Source organism: Pezoporus occidentalis, unplaced genomic scaffold, assembly GCF_034315485.1.
Source record: "Pezoporus occidentalis ecotype Australia unplaced genomic scaffold, CSIRO_AGI_Poc_V1 ctg460, whole genome shotgun sequence".
Lineage (NCBI taxonomy): Eukaryota > Metazoa > Chordata > Aves > Psittaciformes > Psittacidae > Pezoporus > Pezoporus occidentalis.
In genome coordinates, this window is record NW_026915792.1 from 78516 (window position 1) to 105280 (window position 26765).

Below are 26765 nucleotides of genomic sequence, written 5' to 3' on the forward strand. Positions count from 1 at the left end.
GGCGCAGGCGCAGCACCCGCAGCTTCCGCAGGTCCCACCCGGGCCCCACAGCGCTGCCGCCTGCACTTGGGGCCGGGGGGGGTGTCCTGGGGCCCACCATCGGGACAAGGACTTCTCCAGGAGGTGGGAAGGAGCCAACGGTGGTGGTGGCCCCATCGCCATCAGCTCCTGGGGGTTCCTGAAGGGGAAGGAGCCCCCCTTGCTGTAGGAGCCTCCTGAGGACTCATCTCCATCACTAGAAGTGGTCCCACCAGGATCCCATCTCCATCAGCTCCTCCACAGACGTGGTCCCATCCGGATCCCATCTCCATCAGCTCCTCCACAGACGTGGTCCCATCCGGATCCCATCTCCATCAGCTCCTCCACAGAAGTGGTCCCACCAGGATCCCATTTCCATCGGCTCCTCCACAGACGAGGTCCCACCAGGATCCCATTTCCATCGGCTCCTCCACAGACGAGGTCCCATCAGGATCCCATCTCCATCAGCTCCTCCACAGACGTGGTCCCACCAGGATCCCATCTCCATCGGCTCCTCCACAGACGTGGTCCCATCCAGATCCCATCTCCATCGGCTCCTCCACAGACGTGGTCCCATCAGGATCCCATCTCCGTCAGCTCCTCCATAGACGTGGTCCCATCCAGATCCCATCTCCATCGGCTCCTCCATAGACGTGGTCCCATCAGGATCCCATCTCCATCAGCTCCTCCACAGACGTGGTCCCATCAGGATCCCATCTCCATCAGCTCCTCCATAGACGTGGTCCCATCAGGATCCCATTTCCATCGGCTCCTCCACAGACGTGGTCCCACCCGGATCCCATCTCCATCGGCTCCTCCACAGACGTGGTCCCATCAGGATCCCATCTCCATTGGCTTCGCCACAGACATGGTCCCATCAGGATCTCGTCTGCATTGACATCACCCCACCAGGACCCATCTCTACTGACACCCAACCAGGACCCATCTCCATCTCCATCACTAGAAGTGATCCAATCAGGATCCCATCTCCATCAGCTCCTCCATAGACATGGTCCCATCAGGATCTCATCTGCATTGATGTCACCCAACCAGGACCCATCTCCATCAATACCCAACCAGGACCCATCTCCATTGACACCCTACAGGACCCATCTCCACTGACACCCAACCAGGACCCATCTCCTTTGACACCCTACAGGACCCATCTCCACTGACACCCAACCAGGACCCATCTCCATTGACACCCAACCAGGACCCATCTCCATTGACACCCTACAGGACCCATCTCCATTGACACCCTACAGGACCCATCTCCTTTGACACCCTACAGGACCCATCTCCATTGACATCCAACCAGGACCCATCTCCACTGACACCCTACAGGACCCATCTCCATTGACATCCAACCAGGACCCATCTCCACTGACACCCAATCAAGACCCATCTCCACTGACACCCAATCAGGACCCATCTCCATTGACACCCTACAGGATCTCCATTGACACCCAACCAAGACCCATCTCCACTGACACCCAATCAGGACCCATCACTTCTCCATCCAATGGAGACCTGGCGTCAATGTGCCCAGTGGCTGGTGGCCGCGCGGGTGCTGCCGGGGGGGCACCGGGCCAGCAGCGCCGTGGGGCAGGTCTGGGACCTGGCCCAGGCCCTGAGGGATGGGGTCTTGCTCTGTCACCTCCTCAACGCCCTCCTGCCCCAGGCCGTGCCCCCCCGCGACATCTGCCCCCGGCCCCAGATGTCCCAGGTGAGACCAAAGGGGGGGAATTGCCCCTGGGGGGGGGGGGAGTTGTGGGGTATTTGGGGGGGGGGGGGGAATTGTACCAGGATGGGGTATGGGGTGGTGGTGACACTGGTGTGAATGAGGGTGATGGCAATGGGGTAATGGGGATGAGGAGATGGATGATGGTGGTGATGGTGATGGAGGTGATGCTGGAGTCAATGGGGATGATGAGGATGGTGACAACGGGGGTGATGGTGGATGAAGATGATGATGATGATGGTGGGTAGAGAACATGGGGTAATGGTAATGGTACCAGTGGATGTTGCTGTTGAAGGACAGGGGGTGATGATGGTGATGATGATGACAACGGGGTTGATGGTGGGTGAAGATGATGATGATGATGATGATGATGATGATGGTGGGTAGATAACATAAGGTAATGGTAGTGGTACCAGTGGATGTTGCTGTTGAAGGACAGGGGGTGATGGTGATGATGAGGGTGACAATGGGGATGATGGTGGATGAAGATGATGATGATGATGGTGGGTAGAGAACATGAGGTAATGGTAGTGGTACCAGTGGATGTTGCTGTTGAAGGACAGGGGGTGATGATGATGGTGATGATGAGGGTGACAATGGGGATGATGGTGGATGAAGATGATGATGATGATGGTGGGTAGATAACATGAGGTAATGGTAGTGGTACCAGTGGATGTTGCTGTTGAAGGACAGGGGGTGATGGTGATGATGACATGGGGATGATGGTGGATGAAGATGATGATGATGATGAACATGAGGTAATGGTAGTGGTACCAGTGGATGTTGCTGTTGAAGGAGGGGGTGATGATGATGGTGATGATGAGGGTGATGGGGATGATGATGATGATGATGATGATGGTGGGTAGATAACATAAGGTAATGGTAGTGGTACCAGTGGATGTTGCTGTTGAAGGACAGGGGGTGATGGTGATGATGAGGGTGACAATGGGGATGATGGTGGATGAAGATGATGATGATGATGGTGGGTAGAGAACATGAGGTAATGGTAGTGGTACCAGTGGATGTTGCTGTTGAAGGACAGGGGGTGATGGTGATGATGAGGGTGACAATGGGGATGATGGTGGATGGGTAGAGAACATGGGGTAATGATAGTGGTACCAGTGGACAATGCTGTTGACAGTGGAGGTGGTAATGACGATGATGGGGTGATGATGATGAGGTGATGATGGTGACAACGGCCTTGATGGTGATGATGATGGGTGGAGAACATGGGGATAATGGTGATGGAACCAGTGGCCAATGCTGTTGACAGTGGGGATGATGATGATGGTGAGCGGGATGATGATGGGTGATGATGAGGAAGGTGATGCTGGTGCCATGATGATGACGGTGGCAATAAGGTTGATGGTGATGACAATGGAAGGAGAACACAGGGATGATGGGGATGATGATGATGATTGGGATGAGGAGATGGTGATGATGGTGGAGGTGATGCTGGTGCCGATGGGGATGATGGGGATGATGATGATGATTGGGATGAGGAGATGGGGATGATGGTGGAGGTGATGCTGGTGCCGATGGGGATGATGGGGATGATGATGATGATGGTGACCATGGAGTTGATGGCGATGATGACAAGGATGATGGTGGTGATGGTGGCACTGGGGGTGATGATGATGGACGTGGTGATAATGATGATGGTGCTGATGGAGCTGATGGTGCTGATGGTGCCAATGAAGCTGATGGTGTAAATGGAGCTGATGGTGCTGATGGAGCTGATGATGCTGATGATGCTGATGGTGCTGATGATGATGCTGATGGTGCCAATGAAGCTGATGATGCTGATGATGCTGATGGTGCTGATGGAGCAGATGGTGCTGATGATGCTGATGATGCTGATGGAGCTGATGGAGCTGATGGAGCTGATGGTGCTGATGATGCTGATGGTGCTGATGGTGCTGATGGTGCTGATGATGATGCTGATGGTGCCGATGATGAAGCTGATGGTGCCAATGGTGCTGATGGTGCTGATGATGCTGATGGTGCTCATGGCGCTGATGGAGCCGATGGTGCCGATGGTGCCGATGGAGCCGATGGAGCCGATGGTGCCGATGGTGCCGATGGTGCCGATGGTGCCGATGGAGCCGATGATGCTGATGGTGCTGATGGTGCTGATGGAGCTGATGGTGCTGATGGTGCTGATGGAGCTGATGGAGCTGATGGTGCTGATGATGCTGATGATGCTGATGGTGCTGATGATGCTGATGATGCTGATGGTGCTGATGGAGCTGATGGAGCTGATGGAGCTGATGGTGCTGATGGAGCTGATGATGCTGATGGTGCTGATGGTGCTGATGATGATGCTGATGGTGCCAATGAAGCTGATGGTGCCAATGGTGCTGATGGAGCTGATGGAGCAGATGGTGCTGATGATGCTGATGATGCTGATGGTGCTGATGGCGCCGATGGAGCTGATGGTGCCGATGGTGCCGATGGTGCCGATGGAGCTGATGGTGCTGATCGTGCCGATGGTGCTGATGGTGCTGATGGAGCTGATGGTGCTGATGGTGCTGATGGAGCTGATGGAGCTGATGGTGCTGATGGTGCTGATGGAGCTGATGGTGCTGATGGTGCTGATGGTGCCAATGGGGGCAGCAATGGGGGTGCCACCGGGTGCTGATGGTGCCGGTGCCACCGCAGTTCCTGTGCCTGAGGAACATCCGCACCTTCCTGACTGCCTGTGCCGACAAGTTCGGGCTCCCGAAGCACCGGCTCTTCGGCGCCTTCGACCTCTTCGATGTCCACGACTTCGGCAAGGTGGGACCCACACGGGGGTGGGGGGGGGGGGGAGCCGGGGGTTGAGCTCCCCCTGGCCCCAATGGCCCTTCCATGTGCCCAGGTCATTGAGACCCTCTCGACGCTCTCCTGGACCCCCATCGCCCAGAGCAAAGGCCTCATGTGAGTGGGGAAGAGCTGGGGTGGGCATTCCCAATGGATCCATCATCTGGGTCCTGGTTCCTGATGGATCCAGGTCCTGCTTCCCGATGGATCCATCATCTGGGTCCTGGTTCCCAATGAATCCAGGTCATGGTTCCTGATGGATCCATCATCTGGGTCCCAGTTCCCAATGGTTCCACCATCTGGGTCCCAGTTCCCAATGGATCCATCATCTGGGTCCTGGTTCCCGATGGATCCATCATCGGGGTCCCAGTTCCCAATGGATCCATCATCTGGGTCCCAGTTCCAAATGGATCCATCATTCGGATCCTGGTTCCTGATGGATCCATCATCTGGGTCCCAGTTCCCAATGGATCCATCATTTGGATCCCAGTTCCTGGTGGATCCAGGTCCTGGTTCCCAATGGATCCATCATCTGGGTCCCAGTTCCCAGTGGATCCATCATCTGGGTCCTGGTTCTTGATGGATCAGGGACCTGATTCCTGATGGAACCATCATAGGGGTCCCTAGTTCCTGATGGATCCATCCTCTGGGTTCTACTTCCTGAGGGATCCATCATTCAGGTCCTGCTTCCCAATGGATTCATCATCCGTATCTTTGTTCTCAATGGATCCATCATCCGGGTCTCTGGTTCCCAATGGATCCATCATCTGGGTCCTGCTTCCCGATGGATCCAAGTGCTGGTTCCCGATGGATCCATCATCTGGGTCCTGGTTCCTGATGGATCCAAGTGCTGGTTCCCGATGGATCCATCATCTGGATCCTGGTTCCTGATGGATCCAAGTGCTGGTTCCCAATGGATCCATCATTCAGTTCCTGGTTCCTGATGGATCCATCACCCAGGATGTGTGTCCCCCCCAGGCCCTTCCCCACTGGTGACTATGTTGGGGACGAGGACATCTACAGCGGCCTCTCCGACCTCATTGAGTAAGTGGGGGCAATGGGGTAATGGGGGCAATGGGGGGCAATGGGGTAATGTGGGCAATGGGGGGTAGTGGGGACAATGGGAGGCAATAGGGTAATGGGGGCAATGGGGGGGCAATGGGGGGCAATGGGGTAATGGGGGCAATGGGGTAATGGGGGCAATGGGGGGCAATGGGGGCAATGGGGGGCAATGGGGTAATGGGGGCAATGGGGTAATGGGGGCAATGGGGGGCAATGGGGGCAATGGGGTAATGGGGGCAATGGGGGCAATGGGGGGGGCAATGGGGGCAATGGGGGCAATGGGGGGCAATGGGGTAATGGGGGCAGTGGGGGCAATGGGGTAATGGGGCAATGGGGGGCAATGGGGGGCAATGGGAGCCAATGGGGTAACGGGGGCAATGGGGGCAATGGGAGGCAGTGGGGTAATGGGGGGCAATGGGGGGCAATGAGGGGTGTTGGGGCATGAAGAATCATTTGAGGAGTGTCAAAAGGGGGGATTGGGAGGTACTCAGGGGATGCCAGGGAGTACTGGGGGCAATAGAGGGGGATTAGAGGGGTACCTGAGGGCAATAAGGGGCGTAGTGGGATATTTAAGGGGTCCCAAGGGATATTAAGCAGGTATTGGGGGGTATTTAAGGGGTGCATGGGGTATTAAAGGGGTATTGGGGGTATTTAAGGGGTACATGGGGTATTAGGGGGTATTGGGGGTATTTAAGGGGTGCATGGGGTATTAAAGGGGTATTGGGGGTATTTAAGGGGTACATGGGGTATTAGGGGGGTATTGGGGTATTTAAGGGGTACGTGAGGTATTGGGTGGTATTGGGGGTATTTAAGGGGTACATGGGGTATTAGGGTTTATTTAAGGGGTACATGGGGTATTGGGGGGTATTGGGGCTATTTAAGGGGTCCCTGGGGTATTAGGGGGGTATTGGGGGTATTTAAGGGGTACATGGGGTATTAGGGGGGTATTGGGGGTATTTAAGGGGTCCCTTGGGTATTAGGGGGGCATTGGGGCTATTTAAGGGGTACATGGGGTATTAGGGGGGATTGGGGGTATTTAAGGGGTCCCTGGGGTATTAGGGGGGTATTGGGGGTATTTAAGGGGTCCCTGGGGGTCTCGGCCCCCCCTGCCCCCCCCAGCGACACGGCGGAGGAGGACGATGACCTCTACGACTGCGTGGAGGCCGAAGGCGACGACGGCGACGACGTCTACGAGGACCTGATGCGAGTGGAGCCCCCCCCGGCCACGGTGGGGCCCAATGGGGAGATGGGGGGGGGGGGAGATCCCCCACACATCACTGGGTTCAATGGGGGGTCCCCTGTGTGTGTGTGTGTGCAGAAGGTGGAGGTGGATCAGAGGCTCTGCTGCCTCCAGGAGCTGAGGCTGACGGAGGAGAGGTACACGGAGACACTGGAGAAGATCTGTCAGGTGGGATGTGGGGTGGGATGTGGGGATGGGGTGTGGTGTGTGGGATGTGGGGTATGGGGTGCGGGGGTATGGGGTGCGGGGGTATGGGGTATGGGGTGTGGGGTGTGGGATGTGGGGTATGGGGGTATGGGGTATGGGGGTATGGGGTGTGGGGTATGGGGTGTGGGATTTGGGGTATGGGGTATGGGGTGTGGGGTATGGGGTATGGGGTTATTATGGGATATGGGGTATGGGGTGTGGGGTATGGGGTGTGGGATATGGGGTGTGGGGTGTGGGATATGGGGTGTGGGATATGGGGTATAGGGGTATGGGGTATGGGGTATGGGATATGGGGTATGGGGGACATGGGGGATGTGATGGGACATTGGGAACGCTGGGACCATGGGGATGTGTTGGGATATGGGGGGCATTGAGGACCCCGGGGACACTGAAGGTTGGAGGGGCAGGGAGCCTGGTCCCTGGGCATTGACCCCCAGTGCCCCCAGTGCTCCCCGTGCTCCCAGTGCTCCCAGTGCCCCCAGTGCTCCCAGTGCCCCCAGTGCCCCCAGTGCTCCCAGTGCTCCCAGTGACCCCAGTGCTCCCAGTGCTCCCAGTGCCCCCAGTGCCCCCAGTGCCCCCAGTGCTCCCAGTGCCCCCAGTGCTCCCAGTGCTCCCAGTGCTCCCAGTGCCCCCAGTGCTCCCAGTGCCCCCAGTGCCCCCAGTGCCCCCCCAGTGCTCCCAGTGCTCCCAGTGACCCCAGTTCCCCCAGTGACCCCAGTGCTCCCAGTGCCCCCCCCCAGTGCCCCCAGTGCCCCCAGTGCCCCCAGTGCTCCCAGTGCCCCCAGTGCTCCCAGTGACCCCAGTTCCCCCCCCCCCCCCCAGTACTTCCTGCGGCCGCTGCGGCACTTCCTGCAGCCCCAGGACCTGGAGAGCATCTTCATCAACATCGAGGTGAGCCCGTGACCCCCACTGAGCCCCCATTGCCCCCCATTGAGCCCCATTGCCCCCATTGAGCCCCCATTGCCCCCATTGAGCCCCCATTGCCCCCCATTGATTCCCCATTGCCCCGCATTGAGTCCCCATTGCCCCCATTCAGCCCCATTGCCCCTCACTGAGTCCCCATTGCCCCGCATTGAGCCCCATTGCACCCCATTGAGACCCCCTTGAGCCTCCATTGCCCCCATTGAGCCCCCATTGCCCCGTTGCCCCCCATTGAGCCCCCATTGCCCCCCCATTGAGCCCCCATTGCCCCCCATTGCCCCCCAGTGAGCCCCCGTTGTTCCATTGTCCCCATTGAACCCCATTGCCCCCCATTGAGCCTCATTGCTCCCCATTGAGCACCCATTCAGCCCCCATTGCCCCCCATTGCCCTCATTGCCCCCATTGCCCCATTGAGCCCCCATTGACCCCCATTGCCCCATTACCCCCATTGAGCCCCTGTTGCCCCCCATTGCCCCCCATTGAGCTCCCGTTGCTCCATTGCCCCATTGAGCCCCATTGCCCCCCATTGAACCTCATTGCTCCCCATTGAGCACCCATTTAGCCCCCATTGTCCCCCATTGCCCCCATTGAGCCCCCATTGCCCCATTGCCCCCATTGAGCCCCCATTGCCCCCCGTTGCCCCCCGTTGTGCCCGCATTGCCCCATTGCTCCATTGAGCCCCATTGCCCCCCATTGAACCTCATTGCTCCCCATTGAGCACCCATTCAGCCCCCATTTTCCCCCATTGCCCCCATTGCCCCCCATTGAACCTCATTGCTCCCCATTGAGCACCCATTCAGCCCCCATTTTCCCCCATTGCCCCCATTGACCCCCCATTGCCCCCCATTGCCCCCATTGAGCTCCCGTGGCTCCATTGCCCCATTGAGCCCCATTGCCCCCCATTGAACCTCATTGCTCCCCATTGAGCACCCATTCAGCCCCCATTGTCCCCCATTGCCCCCATTGAGCCCCCATTGCCCCATTACCCCCATTGAGCCCCCATTGGCCCCCATTGCCCCCCGTTGTGCCCGCATTGCCCCATTGCTCCATTGAGCCCCATTGCCCCCCATTGAACCTCATTGCTCCCCATTGAGCACCCATTCACCCCCCATTGTCCCCCATTGCCCCCATTGACCCCCCCAGTGCCCCAGAACCCCCATTGCCCCCTGTTGCCCCCATTGTGCCCGCATTGTCCCATTGCTCCATTGAGCCCCATTGCCCCCCATTGAACCTCATTGCTCCCCATTGAGCACCCATTCAGCCCCCATTGTCCTCCATTGCCCCCATTGAGCCCCCATTGCCCCCATTGAGCCCCCATTGCCCCCTGTTGCCCCCATTGTGCCCACATTGTCCCATTGCTCCATTGAGCCCCATTGCCCCCCATTGAACCTCATTGCTCCCCATTGAGCACCCATTCACCCCCCATTGTCCCCCATTGCCCCCATTGACCCCCCCATTGCCCCATAACCCCCATTGCCCCCCATTGCCCCCTGCCCCACAGGACCTGCTGCAGCTGCACCGGCTCTTCCTGGGGGAGCTGCGGGAGGCACTTGGGGGGCCCGGGGGGGCCCGAGGGCTGCCCCCCCTTTTCTTGGCCTACAAGGAGAGGTGAGGGGCACTGGGGGGCAATGGGGGGTAATGGGGGGCAATGGGGGCTCAATGGGGGTAATGGGGGCAATGGGGGTCAATGGGGGTAATGGGGGTCAGTGGGGGGCAATGGGGGTAATGGGGGTAATGGGGGCAATGGGGGTAATGGGGGCAATGGGGGCTCAATGGGGGGCAATGGGGGCTCAATGGGGGTAATGGGGGCTCAATGGGGGCAATGGGGAACCCAGGGAGGTTCTGGGGGAACACTTTGAGTGCATTTGGGTGGGGGTTTGGGTCCATTTGGGTCCATTTTGGGTTCAATTGGGTGGATTTTGGGTCCATTTGGGTCCATTTGGGTGGGGTTTGGGTCCATTTGGGTCCATTTGAATGGGCTTTGGGTCCATTTGGGTGGATTTGGGGTCTATTTGGGTCCATTTGGGTGGATTTGGGGTCCATTTGGGTGGGTTTTGGGTCTATTTCAGTCCATTTTGGGTTCAATTGGGTGGATTTGGGGTCCATTTGGGTCCATTTGGGTCCACGTGGGTGGGGTTTGGGTCCATTTGAGTGGGGTTTGGGTCAATTTGAGTCCATTTTGGGTCCAATTGGGTGGATTTTGGGTCCATTTCGGTCCATTTGGGTGGGGTTTGGGTCCATTTGGGTGCATTTGGGGTCCATTTGGGTCCATTTGGGTGGATTTTGGGTCCATTTGGGTGGATTTTTGGCTCCATTGGGTCCATTTGGGTGGATTTTGGGTCCATTTGGGTCGATTTGGATGGGGTTTGGGTGCATTTGGGTTCATTTGGGTGGATTTTGGGTCCATTTCAGTCCATTTGGGTTCAGTTTGGGTCCATTTGGATGGGGTTTGGGTGCATTTGGGTTCATTTGGGTGGATTTGGGTCCATTTTGGGTCCATTTGGGTGCATTTTGGGTCCATTTGAGTCCATTTGGGTGGATTTTGGGTCCATTTTGGTCCATTTGGGTGGATTTTGGGTCCATTTGAGTCCATTTGGGTGGATTTTGGGTCCATTTTGGTCCATTTGGGTGGATTTTGGGTCCATTTGGGTGGATTTTGGGTCAATTAGGGTCCATTTTGAGTCCATTTTGGTGGATTTTGGGTCCATTTGGGTCCATTTTGGGTCCATTTTGGTGGATTTTGGGTCCATTTTGGGTCCATTTGGGTGGGTTTTGGCTCCATTTGGGTGGATTTTTGGTCCATTTCAGTCCATTTGGGTCCATTTTGGGTCCATTTGGGTGGGTTTTGGCTCCATTTGGGTCCATTTGGGCACCGTTGGCCTCTCCCCCCCCAGGTTCCTGCTCTACGGCCGCTACTGCAGCCAAGTGGAAGCGGCCGCGCGGCGCCTGGAGCATCTCTCCTCCAGCACCGACCTGCACATGAAGCTGCAGGTGGGGAAGGGGACCCCATAGAGACCCATAGGGGCCATAGAGACCCATGGAGACCGTAGAGACCATTGAGACCATAGACACTATAGATACCGTAGACACCCATAGACACCCATAGACACCCATAGACATCCGTAGACACCCATAGACATCCATAGACACCCATAGACACCACAGACACCATAGACATCCATAGATACCATTGAGACCATAGACACCATAGATACCATAGACACCCATAGACACCCATAGACATCCATAGACACCCATAGACATCCATAGACACCCATAGACACCCATAGACACCCATAGACACCCATAGACACCCATAGACACCACAGACACCATAGACATCCATAGATACCATTGAGACCATAGACACCATAGATACCATAGACACCCATAGACACCCATAGACATCCATAGACACCCATAGACACCCATAGACACCCATAGACACCCATAGACACTCATAGACATCCATAGACACCCATAGACATCCATAGACACCCATAGACACCCATAGACACCCATAGACACTCATAGACATCCATAGACACCCATAGACATCCATAGACACCCATAGACACCCATAGACACCACAGACACCATAGACATCCATAGACACCATTGAGACCATAGACACCATAGATACCATAGACACCCATAGACACCCATAGACATCCATAGACACCCATAGACACCCATAGACATCCATAGACATCCACAGGCACCCATAGACACCACAGACACCATAGACACCCATAGACACCATTGAGACCATAGTCACCATAGATACCATAGACACCCATAGACACCCATAGACATCCATAGGCACCCATAGACATCCATAGACACCCATAGACATCCATAGACACCCATAGACACCCATAGACATCCACAGGCACCCATAGACACCACAGACACCATAGACACCCATAGACACCATTGAGACCATAGTCACCATAGATACCATAGACACCCATAGACACCCATAGACATCCATAGGCACCCATAGACACCCATAGACAGACACCCACAGACACCCATAGACATCCATAGACACCCATAGACCCATAGAACCCTCCCAGCACCTCCATGTCCTCCCATCCCTCATGTCCCCCATGTCCCCATAGCCTCCTCCAGCACCCCCATGACCCCAAACCCCCCAGACTCCCCAATCCCTATACCCCCCATTACCCCCCATAACCCCCCATGTCCCCTGTGACCCCCATGTCCCTGTGCCCCCCAGGAGTGCTCCCAACGAGCCAACAATGGGCACTTCTCCCTCCGGGACCTGCTGATGGTGCCGATGCAGCGGGTGCTCAAGTACCACCTCCTGCTGCAGGTGTGCCCATGGGGGCAATGGGGCAATCGGGACAAGGGGCGTAATGGGGGCAACGGGGGCAATGGGGGTAATGGGGGTATTAGGGGCAATGAGGGTAATGGGGCAATGGGGTTAATGGGGTAATGGGGCAATGGGGTAATGGGGGTAATGGGGTAATGGGGTAATGGGGGTAATGGGGGCAATGGGGGTAATGGGGGAAATGGATGTAATGGGGGGGGGCAATGGGGCAATGGGTGCAGTGGGGCAATGGGGTTAATGGGGGTAATGGGGGCAATGGGGGTAATGGGGTAATTGGGTAATGGGGGTAATGGGGGCAATGGGGGAAATGGGGGAAATGGATGTAATGGGGGCAATGGGGACAGTGGGGTAATGGGGCAATGGGTGCAATGGGGGTAATGGGGGCAATGAGGGCAATGGGGTAATGGGGGTAATGGGGGCAATGGGGACAGTGGGGTAATGGGGCAATGGGGACAGTGGGGTAATGGGGCAATGGGTGATAATGGGGGCAATGGGGGCAATGGGGTAATGGGGGTAATGGGGAACAATGGGGGTAATGGGGTAAAGGGGGTAATGGGGAGCAATGGGGGAAATGTAGTAAATTGGGCAAATGGTGACAGGGGGGTAATGGGGTTAATGGGGTAATGGGGGCAATGGAGGTAATGGGGGCAATGGGGTTAATGGGCTAATGGGGTTAATGGGGGTAATGGGGGTAATGGGGGTAATAGGGTTAATGAGGGCCATGGGGGCAATGGGGTTAACGGGGTAATGGGGTTAATGAGGGCAATGAGGGGTAATGGGGGCAATGGAGGCAATGGGGCCAATGGAGCAATGGGGGTCACCAAGGCTCCATGGAGCACCCTTGGGTCCATCCGTTTGGGGTATCCATGGGTCCCTTGGGGAGGGGGGGACCCTGGTCCCCACCGAGGGGTTTCCCTGGTATCCCTTTGGGACTGCTTTGGGATGGGGTGGGCCCATTCCTGCCCCCTCATCCCGGCCCCATAGGAGCTGGTGAAGTTGACCCCAGACCCAGCTGAGAAGGAGAGGCTGAAGGTGGCCCTGGATGCAATGAGAGTGGGTCCGGGGGGGGTCTTTGGGGGGGTCCTTTGGGGTCCTATGGGGCTCTTGGAGTGGCTGGGGGGGTCTTGAGGAGGTTTGGGGCGGTCCTATGGGGTGTTTGGAGGGGTCCTGATTGGGTCCTGGGGGTGCCAATGGGTCCTTTGGGGGGGTCCTGAGGGGGTCTTGGGGGTCTCAATGGGTCCTTTGGGGGGGTCCTGAGGGGGTCTTGGGGGTCTCAATGGGTCCTTTGGGGGGGTTCTGAGGGGGTCTTGGGGGTCTCAATGGGTCCTGTGGGGGTCCAATGGGTCCTTGGGGGTCCCAATGGGTCCTGACGGGGTCTGAGGGGGTCTTGGGGAGGGCTCTTGGGGATCCCAATGGGTCCATTGGGGGCTCCCATTGGGTCCTTTGGGGGGGTCCAGATGGGGTCTTGGGGGTCCCAATGGGTCCTTTGGGGGGGTCCTGAGGGGCTCTTGGGGATCCCAATGGGTCTTTGGGGGGGTCCTGATGCGGGCTTGGGGGTCCCAATGGGTCCTTTGGGGGGGTCCTGAGGGGGTCTTGGGGGTCTCAATGGGTCCTTTGGGGGGGTCCTGAGTGGGTCCTGGAGGGCTCCCATTGGGTCCTCTGAGGGGGTTCTGAGGGGGTCTTGGGGGTCCCAATGGGTCCTTTTAGGGGGTCCTAAGGGGGTCTTGGGGGTCCCAATGGGTCCTTTTTGGGGGGGTCCTGAGGGGGTCTTGGGGATCCCAATGGGTCCTTTGGGGGGGTCCAGATGGGGTCTTGGGGGCCCAATGGGTCCTTTGGGGGGGTCCTAAGGGGGTCTTGGGGGTCACAATGGGTCCTTTGGGGGGGGTCCTGGGGGGGGGTCCTTTTAGGGGGAGGGGGTCTTGGGGATCCCAATGGGTCCTTTGAGGGGGGGTCCTCAGGGGGCTTGGGGGTCTCCCATTGGGTTTTGGGGTAGGCAGGAGGAGGCTGGGATAAATGGGGGGCGCATTGGGGGCTTCCTATGGGGGGCATTGGGGCACTTGGGGGTCTTGGGTGTACTTGTGGGTCCGGGGGGGGGGGGGAGGTCCCTGACGCTGCCCCCCAGGACCTGGCGCAATGCGTGAACGAGGTGAAACGGGACAACGAGACCCTGAAGCAGCTCACGAGCGTCCAGCTTTGCCTCCATAACATGGTGGGGTTCCCCCCCCAGAGCCCACCCCCCAACCCCAACACCCCATGGGGCCCCACACGCACCCCATAGCACCCCCTATCCCCCCCGTCCCCCACCTCCAGCCGCAGTCCCTGGCACAGTTTGGGCGCCTCAAGATCGATGGAGAACTGAAGGTGTCCAGCACGGAGCGGAGATCCAGGGTGGACAGGTAGGGGGGTGAGGGACAGCAAGGGGTCAACATGTACCCCATATCCCATACCCCATATCCCATACCCCATACCCCATATCCCATATCCCATATCCCATATCCCATACCCCATATCCCATATTCCATACCGTATACCCCATATCTCATACCCCATATTCCATACCCCATACCCCATACCCCATATTCCATACCCCATACCCCATATCCCATATCCCATACCCCATATCCCATACCCCATACCCCATACCCCATACCCCATACACCATACCCCATACCCCATACCTCATATCCCATACCCCATACCCCCCACCCCATATCCCATACCCCATACCCCATATTCCATACCCCATACCCCATATCTCATACCCCATATCCCATACCCCATATCCCAAACCCCATACCCCATATTCCATACCCCATACCCCATATCCCATATCCCAAATCCCATACCCCATACTCCATACCCCATATCCCAAACCCCATATCCCATATCCCAAACCCCATCCCATACCCCATACCCCATGCCCCATGCCCCACACCCCACACCCCATATCCCATATCCCACACCCCACACCCTGTACCCCATATTCCATATCCCATACCCCATACCCCATACCCCACATCCCATACCCCACACCCCACACCCCATATCCCAGGTACGGATTCCTCCTGGACAAGGCTCTCATCATCTGCAAGCGCCGGGGGGACTCCTATGAGGCCAAGGACGTGGTGGACCTGCAGAGCCACCAAGTGCGGGATGGGGGCATCAGCGCCCGCGACGGCAAGAAGGTACCTGGATCCCAGTGGATCCCAGTGTCCATGTCCATGGTGGCCCCGAGCATCCAGGTCTGGTGGATCCCAGTGTCCATGTCCATGGTGGCCCCGAGCATCCAGGTCTGGTGGATCCCAGTATCCATGTCCATGGAGATCCTGAGCATCCAGGTCTGGTGGATCCCAGTATCCATGTCCATGGTGGCCCCGAGCATCCAGGTCTGGTGGATCCCAGTATCCATGTCCACGGTGGCCCCGAGCATCCAGGTCTGGTGGATCCCAGTATCCATGTCCATGGGGATCCTGAGCATCCAGGTCTGGTGGATCCCAGTGTCCATGTCCATGGTGGCCCCGAGCATCCAGGTCTGGTGGATCCCAGTATCCATGTCCATGGTGGCCCCGAGCATCCAGGTCTGGTGGATCCCAGTATCCATGTCCATGGAGATCCTGAGCATCCAGGTCTGGTGGATCCCAGTATCCATGTCCATGGAGATCCCGAGCATCCAGGTCTGGTGGATCCCAGTATCCATGTCCATGGAGATCCTGAGCATCCAGGTCTGGTGGATCCCAGTATCCATGTCCATGGAGATCCTGAGCACCCAGGTCTGGTGGATCCCAGGATCCATGTCCATGGAAATCCTGAGCATCCAGGTCTGGTGGATCCCAGTACCCACGTCCATGGTGGGCTCCAGCATCCATATACCAAGTATCCATGTCCATCGTGGACACACAGAAACCTGGATATGGTCTCCATTGATGTCCCCATTGACGTCCCCATTGATGTCCCCAGTGATGTCCCTATTGATGTCCTCAGTGATGTCCCCATTGATGCCCCAGTAATGTCCTACTGATGCTCCAGTGATGTCCCCAGTGATGTTCCCATTGATGCCCCATTGATGCCACATAGATGCCCCAGTGATGTCCCCAGTGATGCCCCCATTGATGTCCCCAGTGATGTCCCCATTGATGTTCCCATTGGTGCCCCAGAGATGCCCCCATTGATGTCCCCATTGATATCTCCATTAATGTCCCCATTGACGTCCCCATTGATGCCCCAGTGATGTCCCCAGTGATGTCCCCATTGATGTCCTCATTGATGCCCCGGTGATGTCCCAAATTATATCCCAGTAACGTCCCCATAGATGCCCCAGTGATGTCCCATTGATGTCCCCAGTGATGCCCCCATTGATGCCACATAGATGCCCCAGTGATGTCCCCATTGATGCCCCAGTGATGCCCCAGTGATGTCCCCAGTGATGTCCCCATTGATGTCCTCATTGATGCCCCGGTGATGTCCCACATTATATCCCAGTAACGTCCCCATAGATGCCCCAGTGATGTCCCATTGATGTCCCCAGTGATGTCCCAGTGATGCCCCCATTGATGCCCCCATTGATGCCCCAGTGTTGGGGTGCTGCTGACCCCATTGTCCCCACAGTGGACCCACACGTTCCTGCTCATCGAGGCTGGAGGTCTCCAGGGCTACGAGCTCTTCTTCAAGACCCATGAGCTGAAGAAGAAGTGGCTGGAGCAGTTCGAGATGGCCCTGTAGGTGCACCCAAGGGTGGTGGTGGGGGGACATCGCCCATTGGGGTCCGGATGGTCCTTGGGGGTCAATGGTGTGTGTGTCCACTCCACACACATTGTCCTGCCAGGTCCAACATCTTCCCTGAGCACGCGCTGGCGGATGGACATGAATTCCAGATGTTCTCCTTCGAGGACACCACGTCCTGCAGGGCCTGCCAGATGTTGCTGAGGTGGGAGCCCAAAGCCACGTCACCCATCCCATAATGGCCCCGACCCATCCCATGATGCCCTGCACCCATCCCATAATATCCCCAACCCATCCCATGATAGCCCACACCCTTCCCATGATGTCCCTCACCCATCCCATGATGTCCCTCACCCATCCCATGATGTCCCCTACCCATCCATGTCATTAGGCATCCATCCCATGGTGGGTGCAAGGTGGGTCCATGGGTGGGTGCAAGGGTGGTCCATGGATGGGTGCAAGGTGGGTCCATGGGTGGGTGCAAGGTGGGTCCATGATCGATGGGTGCAAGGTGGGTCCATGGGTGCATGCAAGGTGGGTCCATGGATGGGTGCAAGGTGGGTCCATAGATGGGTGCCAGTTGGGTCCATGGGTGGGTGCAAGGTGGGTGCAAGGTGGGTCCATGGGTGGGTGCAAGGTGGGTCCATGGGTGGTTGCAAGGAGGCTCCATGGATGGGTGCAAGGGGGCTCCATGGATGGGTGCAAGGTGGGTCCATGGATGGGTGCAAGGTGGGTCCATGGGTGAGTGCAAGGTGGGTCCACGGATGGGTGCAAGGTGGGTCCATGTGTGGATGCAAGGAGGTTCCATGGGTGGGTGCAAGGTGGGTCCATGGATGGGTGCAAGGTGGGTCCATGGATGGGTGCAAGGTGGGTCCATGGGTGGGTGCATGGCGGGTCCATGATCGATGGGTGCAAGGTGGGTCCATGATCGATGGGTGCAAGGTGGGTCCATGATTGATGGGTGCAAGGTGGGTCCATGGGTGCATGCAAGGTGAGTCCATGGATGGGTGCAAGGTGGGTCCATAGGTGGGTGCCAGTTGGGTCCATGGGTGGGTGCAAGGTGGGTCCGTGGGTGGGTGCAAGGGGGCTCCATGGATGGGTGCAAGGTGGGTCCATGGGTGGGTGCAAGGTGGGTCCATGGGTGGGTGCAAGGTGGGTCCATGGATGGGTGCAAGGTGGGTCCATGATGGATGGGTGCAAGGAGGCTCCATGGGTGGGTGCAAGGGGGCTCCATGGGTGGGTGCAAGGTGGGTCCATGATGGATGGGTGCAAGGAGGCTCCATGGGTGGGTGCAAGGGGGCTCCATGGGTGGGTGCAAGGAGGCTCCATGGATGGGTGCAAGGGGGCTCCATGGATGGGTGCAAGGTGGGTCCATGGATGGGTGCAAGGTGGGTCCATGGGTGGGTGCAAGGGGGGTCCATGGATGGATGCAAGGAGGCTCCATGGGTGGGTGCAAGGTGGGTCCATGATGGATGGGTGCAAGGTGGGTCCATGGGTGGGTGCAAGGTGGGTCCATGATGGATGGGTGCAAGGTGGGTCCATGGGTGGGTGCAAGGTGGCTCCATGGATGGGTGCAAGGTGGGTCCATGGATGGGTGCAAGGTGGGTCCATGGGTGGGTGCAAGGGGGCTCCAGGGGTGGGTGCAAGGAGGCTCCATGGATGGGCGCAAGGTGGGTCCATGGATGGGTGCAAGGTGGGTCCATGGATGGGTGCACGGTGGGTCCATGGGTGGGTGCAAGGGGGCTCCAGGGGTGGGTGCAAGGAGGCTCCATGGATGGGTGCAAGGTGGGTCCATGGAGGTGGGTCCAGGCTCCATGGATGGGTGCAAGGGGGCTCCATGGATGGGTGCAAGGGGGCTCCATGGGTGGGTGCAAGGGGGCTCCATGGATGGGTGCAAGGGGGCTCCATGGGTGGGTGCAAGGTGTGTCCGTGGATGGGTGCAGGTTGGGTCCATGGATGGGTGCAAGGTGGGCCCATGGGTGGGTGCAAGGAGTCTCCATGGATGAGCGCAAGGGGGCTCCATGGATGAGTGCAAGGGGGCTCCATGGATGGGTGCAAGGGGGCTCCATGGGTGGGTGCAAGGGGGCTCCATGGGTGGGTGCAAGGTGGGTTCATGGGTGGATGCAAGGAGGTTCCATGGGTGGGTGCAAGGGGGCTCCATGGGTGGGTGCAAGGTGGGTCCATGGGTGGATGCAAGGAGGTTCCATGGGTGGGTGCAAGGAGGCTCCATGGATGGGTGTAAGGGGGCTCCATGGATGGGTGCAAGGTGGGTCCATGGATGGGTGCAAGGTGGGTCCATGGGTGGGTGCAAGTTGGGTCCACGGATGGGTGCAAGGTAGGTCCATGGGTGGGTGCAAGGGGGCTCCAGGGGTGGGTGCAAGGAGGCTCCATGGGTGGGTGCAAGGTGGGCCCATGGATGGGTGCAAGGGTGGTCCATGGATGGGTGCAAGGTGGGTCCATGGATGGGTGCAAGGTGGGTCCATGGGTGGGTGCATGGCGGGTCCATGATCGATGGGTGCAAGGTGGGTCCATGATTGATGGGTGCAAGGTGGGTCCATGGATGGGTGCAAGGTGGGTCCATAGGTGGGTGCCAGTTGGGTCCATGGGTGGGTGCAAGGTGGGTCCGTGGGTGGGTGCAAGGGGGCTCCATGGATGGGTGCAAGGTGGGTCCATGGGTGGGTGCAAGGTGGGTCCATGGGTGGGTGCAAGGTGGGTCCATGGATGGGTGCAAGGAGGCTCCATGGGTGGGTGCAAGGTGGGTCCATGGATGGGTGCAAGGTGGGTCCATGGATGGGTGCAAGGTGGGTCCATAGATGGGTGCCAGTTGGGTCCATGGGTGGGTGCAAGGTGGGTGCAAGGAGGCTCCATGGATGGGTGCAAGGTAGGTCCATGGGTGGGTGCAAGGGGGCTCCATGGATGGGTGCAAGTGGGCTCCATGGGTGGGTGCAAGGGGGCTCCATGGATGGGTGCAAGGGGGCTCCATGGGTGGGTGCAAGGTGTGTCCGTGGATGGGTGCAGGTTGGGTCCATGGATGGGTGCAAGGTGGGCCCATGGGTGGGTGCAAGGTGGGCCCATGGGTGGGTGCAAGGAGTCTCCATGGATGAGCGCAAGGGGGCTCCATGGATGGGTGCAAGGGGGCTCCATGGATGGGTGCAAGGGGGCTCCATGGGTGGGTGCAAGGTGGGTTCATGGGTGGATGCAAGGAGGTTCCATGGGTGGGTGCAAGGGGGCTCCATGGGTGGGTGCAAGGTGGGTCCATGGATGGGTGCAAGGTGGGTCCATGGGTGGATGCAAGGAGGTTCCATGGGTGGGTGCAAGGTGGTCCATGGGTGGGTGCAAGGAGGCTCCATGGATGGGTGTAAGGGGGCTCCATGGATTGTGCAAGGGGGCTCCATGGATGGGTGCAAGGTGGGTCCATGGATGGGTGCAAGGTGGGTCCATGATGGATGGGTGCAAGGAGGCTCCATGGGTGGGTGCAAGGGGGCTCCATGGGTGGGTGCAAGGAGGCTCCATGGGTGGGTGCAAGGGGGCTCCATGGGTGGGTGCAAGGTGGGTCCATGATGGATGGGTGCAAGGAGGCTCCATGGGTGGGTGCAAGGGGGCTCCATGGGTGGGTGCAAGGTGGGTCCATGGGTGGGTGCAAGGTGAGTCCATGGATGGGTGCAAGGTGGGTCCTTGGGTGGGTGCATGGTGGGTCCATGATGGATGGGTGCAAGGTGGGTCCATGGATGGGTGCAAGGTGGGTCCATGGATGGGTGCAAGGTGGGTCCATGGATGGGTGCAAGGAGGCTCCATGGGTGGGTGCAAGGGGGCTCCATGGGTCCATCCCCATGGCCCCCATGCCGCTGTCCCCAGGGGCACGTTCTACCAGGGCTATCGCTGCAGCCGGTGCCGGGCCCCCGCGCACAAGGAATGTCTGGGGCGGGTTGGGACCTGCGGTAGGGCCAGCACCGGTGAGAGCCAGGAATGGGGTGGGAAACGAGGGGATTGGGGGGGGGATATCATGGGATGGGGTTGGGATCATCATGGGATGGGTGAGGGGCATCATGGGATGGGATCATCATGGGATGGGGTGGGATCATCATGGGATGGGGTGGGATCATCATGGGATGGGTGAGGGTCATCATGGGATGGGGTGGGATTGTGATGGGATGGGTTGGGATCATCATGGGATGGATTGGGATCACCATGGGATGGGTTGGGATCATCATGGGATGGGTGTGGGATATCATGGGATGGGTTGGGATCACCATGGGATGGGTTAGGTTCTTCATGGGATGGGTTGGGATCATCATGGGATGGGTTAGGTTCTTCATGGGATGGGTTGGGATCATCATGGGATGGGTTGGGATCATCATGGGATGGGTTAGGTTCTTCATGGGATGGGTTGGGATCATCATGGGATGGGTTGGGATCATCATGGGATGGGGTGGGATCACCATGGGATGGTTTGGGATCATCATGGTATGGGTGTGGGATCATCATGGGATGGGCATGGAATGTCATGGGTGGAGAACGGGACACTGTGGGATTGAAGCAGCCCCCCATGGACGTGGATGGGGATAGAGGTGCCCTGGCTGGGGCAATCATGGACCTCCCCATCCATGACGCCCCCCAGCATTTCTTATGGGGATGCCCCCCCCCAGATGACTCCTTCCCTCTTCCCCCCACAGATTCCAACTCCGGCCCCAGGAAGGTACCAGGACAATGGGTCCGGATGGGCTCAGATTCCCCACATTGCGAATGGGGAGACCCTGGGGGGGGGGGATCTGTGTCCACCCCCCCCCCCCCCCCCCCCAAGGGGCTCATTGGGGTCTCCTTGATCCCCAGAACAAGCCCCAGCGGCCAGGCCCTGAGAAGGAGAGAGGAGGACTTGGTGAGGCCATGGAGGCTGGGGGGCAGAGGGGGAGGTTGTGGGGCTGGGGGGGGGGTAGAGGTGAGGGCTCCGTGCCCCACATGTCCCATTTCACCCCCCACATTGGGTTCTCTCCTCCAGGGTTGCCCAAGATGGAAGCCCATCAGCCCTATAGCGGGGTCCCCCCACCACCGGGCGCTATGGGGCCGGGCCTGCGCCTCAGCCCTGGGGACGTCCTGGAGGTCACCGTGGCCGAGGCGGAGCAGCTCTGGTGGCAGGTGGAGATGGAGCCCCACGGATGTGGGGGGCAGGATCTGATCTGTGGGGCAGAGCGCTATGGCCACGATGGGTGGATCTCCTCTATGGGGCAGAGCACTGTGGCCACGATGGATGGATCTCCTCTATGGGGCAGAGAACTATGGCCACGATGGATGGATCTCCTCTATGGGGCAGAGCACTATGGCCACGATGGGTGGATCTCCTCTATGGGGCAGTGCACTGTGGCCACGATGGGTGGATCTCCTCTATGGGGCAGAGAACTATGGCCACGATGGGTGGATCTCCTCTATGGGGCAGAGCACTGTGGCCACGATGGGTGGATCTCCTCTATGGGGCAGAGCGCTATGGCCACGATGGGTGGATCTCCTCTATGGGGCAGAGCGCTATGGCCACGATGGGTGGATCTCCTCTATGGGGCAGAGCACCGTGGCCACGATGGGTGGATCTCCTCTATGGGGCCCCTCCATCCTCTATGGGGCAGAGGAACCCCTTTGGCCCCACGGCTCCTTCCTCCATAGGGCCGGAACATGGCCACCGGTGACCTGGGCTGGTTCCCCTGTGCTGCTGTGAAACCCTTCATCTGCGTGAGTTGGGGGTCCCAGCACCCACTGGGGTCCTTGGGGGGGGCTCTATGGGGCGGGGGGGGGAGCTCTATGGGGCATGGGGAGGGCTCATCCCCTCCTTGGTCCCCAACTCTACTCTTCCCCCCCCCCAGGTGCCGCTGCCGGATCTCTCCATCTACCCCTGGTTGGTGTTGGGGAACCCCCCCATTCGCTATGGGGTGCCCCAAAGGGTCACCCCAGGCCCATTGCTGGGGTCCATTCCCCCCATTGCCCCAGGGCACCGCCCCCATCCCTTTTGGGGTCACCCCAAAGCCTTTCCTTCTTCTTGGGGGCTCTTCAAATCCTTTCCTGAGGTCTCTCAAATCCCTCCTTGGGTCCCCCATTCCCATTAGGATCACCCCAAATCCCTCCTCAGGGTCCCCATTCCCATTGGGATCACCCCAAATCCCTCCTTGGGTCCCCCATTCCCATTGGGATCACCCCAAATCCCTCCTCAGGGTTCCCATTAGGATCACCCCAAATCCCTCCTTGGGTCCCCCATTCCCATTGGGATCACCCCAAATCCCTCCTCAGGGTGACCTCAGGACCCCCTTTGGAGCCCCTCATCCCTCACCCCATAGCAATGAGGCACCCCAAATCCTCCTCTTGCTGATGTCCCACCACGTCCTTCCCCCCCCATTGTATCCCACCCCATTGCCCATCCCTGCTATTATCCCAATGGAATGATCCCAGATGGGGTAGGAGGGATGTTGGGGGTCGGGGGGGGGGGGGGGGGGGGGCTCAGGATGGATCCATGGGTCCCACCCCAGGTACGCCGGCCCCATGGAGCGGGCGGAAGCGGAGCAGCTCCTTGCATCCCGCTCCGACGGCTCCTTCCTGGTGCGGCAGCGGGTGAAGGATGCGGCCGAGTTCGCCATCAGCATCAAGTAGGGAGCTTGGGGGGCATCGTTGGGGTGGATGGAGGTGGGGGGGGGAACGGGGACACACAATGGGGTGGGGGGAACCCCTTTTGGGCTCATCCCATCGCACCCCATGGGCAGGTACCATGGGGAGGTGAAGCACATCAAGGTGATGACGGCGGACGGGCTCTACCGCGTCACCGAGAAGAAGGCGTTCAAGGGGCTGGTGGTGAGTGTTGGGATCCTCCCCCCCCCCCCCCCCCAACCATGGTGACCCCCACGTTGGGTTGGGGGTCTGGGGTGCTCACGTTGGACCACGCTGCCCATAGGAGCTGGTGGGGTTCTACCAGCGCAGCTCGCTCAAGGATGGCTTCAAGGCGTTGGACACGGCGTTAGTGGTGCCCTTCAAGGAGCCCGAGAGTAGGGATGGAGCCCGGGCAGAGGGTAGGATGTGGGGAGCAGGTGGGGATGGAGGTGGTGGGGATGGAGGGGGTGGGGGGGGGGATAGGTGGTGGGATGGAGGTGGGGGATAGAGGTGGTGGGATGGAGGGGGTGGGATGGAGGTGGGATGGAGGTGGTGGGATGGAGGTGGGATGGAGGTGGGATGGAGGTGGTGGGATGGAGGTGGTGGGATGGAGGTGAAGGGATGGAGGAGGTGGGATGCAGGGGGTTGGATGGAGGTGGTGGGATGGAGGAGGTGGGATGGAGGTGGGATGGAGGTGGGATGGAGGTGGGTGGAGGTGGTGGGATGGAGGTGGGATGGAGGTGGGATGGAGGTGGTGGGATGGAGGTGGGATGGAGGTGGTGGGATGGAGGTGGTGGGATGGAGGTGGTGGGATGGAGGTGAAGGGATGGAGGGGGTGGGATGCAGGGGGTTGGATGGAGGTGGTGATGGAGGTGGTGGGATGGAGGTGGGATGGAGGTGGTGGGATGGAGGTGGGATGGAGGTGGTGGGATGGAGGTGGGATGGAGGTGGTGGGATGGAGGTGGTGGGATGGAGGTGGGATGGAGGGGGTGTGATGGAGGTGGTGGGATGGAGGTGGGATGGAGGTGGGATGGAGGTGGTGGGATGGTGATGGAATGGAGGTGGTGGGATGGAGGTGGTGGGATGGAGGTGGGTATGATGGGAATGGAGTTGAAGTGGATGCAGTGGAGATGGGATGGACATTGTGAGTCGGTGATAACCAAGAGCTGGTCTGAGGGATCCGCGATGGGATGATTCCAGTAGGGACCAACTGCCAAGAGGGACAACAGCCAAGAGGGACAAGTTGGGTTCTGGTGACACGTCAATGGAGGTGGCCAAGGGCTGGGTTGGGGGACAGCCAATGGGGCAGCCAAGGGGGCACAAATGGACCAGATGGAGAGGACTTGGACATGGAGGGGATGAGCTGGAGGGACTCATCCATATCCATGTCCATGTCCGTATCCATGTGTCCATGTCCATGTCCATGTCCGTAACCATGTGTCCATATCTTTGTTCATGTCCGTATCCATGTGTCCATATCCATGTCCATGTCCATATCCATGTGTCCATACCCATGTCCATGTCCGTATCCATGTGTCCATATCCATGTCCATGTCCGTATCCATGTGTCCATATCCATGTCCATGTCCATATCCATGTGTCCATATCCATGTCCATGTCCGTATCCATGTGTCCATGTCTGTGTCCATGTCCATCTCCAGGTGCCGTGCGCAGCTTTGGCTCAGCCAAGGCTCGCTACGACTTCAGCGCCCGGGACCGGACGGAGCTGACGCTGCGGGAGGGGGACATCGTGCGGGTGCTGAGCAAGAAGGGGCACCCAGGGTGGTGGAAAGGGGAGGTCTATGGACGGGTACGGCCCCGGCCCCACCGCGGCCCCACAGTGGCCATCAGCATCCTCCAACCTCCATCAGCACCCTCCAACCTCTATCAGCATCCTCCCACCTCCATCCACATTCCCCAAACTCTTCCCACCTTCTCCCAACCTCTTTCCACCTTCTCCCAACCTCTTCCCACCTTCTCCCAACCTCATCCCATCTCCTCCAAACCTCATCCCACCTTCTCCCAACCTCTTCCCACCTCTTCCCAACCTCTTCCCACCTTCTCCCAACCTCTTCCCAACCTCTTCCCACCTCTTCCCAACCATTTCCCACCTCTTCCCAATCTCTTCCCACCTTATCCAACCTCTTCCCACCTTCTCCCAACCTCTTCCCAACCTCTTCCCACCTTCTGACAACCTCTTCCCAACCTCTTTCTACCTTTTCCCAACCTCTTCCCACCTTCTCTCAACCTCTTCCCAACCTCTTCCAACCTCTTCCCAACCCTTTCCCACCTCTTCCCAACCTCTTCTCACCTTCTCCCAACCTCTTCCCACCTTCTCCCAACCTCTTCCCACCTCTTCCCAACCTCCTCCCAACCCTTTCCCACCTCTTCCCAACCTCTTCCCACCTTCTGACAACCTCTTCCCACCTTTTCCCAACATCTTCCCACCTTCTCCAACCTCTTCCCCCTTTCTCCCAACCTCTTCCCACCTCCTCCCAACCCTTCTCCCAACATCTCCCTCTTTCCCAGGTCGGATGGTTCCCAGCCAACTACGTGGAAGAGGATTACTCGGAATACTGCTGACCATGTATGGATCCTCACCCATCCCACCCTGCCTCCTATGGCCCCACCACTGTCCCCATGTTAACTTATGCCTCCTCCTGCCCTGGAGGGACAATAAACAGGGATCAGATCCCATGGGAAGAGGCCGGGATGAGGCCATGGGATTGGGATCGATCTTTCCTGGAAGGGACCCAATGTCCGGGCAGGCACCGAGGTCAAGGCTGGAGCGGTTGGAGCCGCTGGGAATAAGCTTGGGAATGAGGCCATGGAAGGGGGGAAAGGCTCCAGAAAGGGACCTGGATGTGGGGACCCATCCCTGCAGCTCCATGCAATGAACTGCGCCGGTCTCAGCACACAACGGGGGGGATTGGGGTCTTGAGACCCAAAAAGGGGGGGTTGAGACCCAAAAATGGGGGCTTTGTGACCCAAAATAAGGGGTTGAGACCAAAAAAAGGGCAGCTTGAGACCCAAAAAAGGGGGGTTGAGACCCAAAAGGGGTTTTGAGACCCCAAAAAGGG

General features: G+C 58.7%; 1 protein-coding gene across 1 annotated transcript; it reads left to right on the plus strand.

The window, feature by feature from the left end:
• The first annotated feature begins 1540 nt into the window (after positions 1-1540).
• Positions 1541-26391, plus strand: VAV1 (vav guanine nucleotide exchange factor 1). The gene is made up of 27 exons (XM_062635987.1): positions 1541-1744; positions 4421-4537; positions 4620-4678; positions 5540-5605; positions 6743-6851; positions 6942-7031; positions 7893-7961; positions 9493-9599; positions 10886-10982; positions 12232-12327; positions 13330-13398; positions 14468-14554; positions 14656-14741; positions 15398-15530; positions 16951-17060; positions 17168-17269; positions 20920-21017; positions 21738-21760; positions 21895-21940; positions 22061-22197; positions 22717-22782; positions 22914-22945; positions 23571-23687; positions 23802-23889; positions 23990-24104; positions 25347-25495; positions 26215-26391. Exons 1-27 carry the CDS (start codon positions 1541-1543, stop codon positions 26266-26268), a joined length of 2526 nt encoding a protein of 841 aa, XP_062491971.1. The 3' UTR covers positions 26269-26391.
• Positions 26392-26765: the final 374 nt, after the last annotated feature.

Coding starts and splice junctions, on each gene's coding strand:
- VAV1 (XM_062635987.1), top strand. CDS start 1,541: ATGGAGACCTGGCGTCAATGTGCCCAGTGGCTGGTGGCCGCGCGGGTG. Junction 9,600..10,885: donor TTCTTGGCCTACAAGGAGAG/GTGAGGGGCACT, acceptor CTCCCCCCCCAG/GTTCCTGCTCTACGGCCGCT. Junction 22,198..22,716: donor CGGAGCAGCTCTGGTGGCAG/GTGGAGATGGAG, acceptor CTTCCTCCATAG/GGCCGGAACATGGCCACCGG.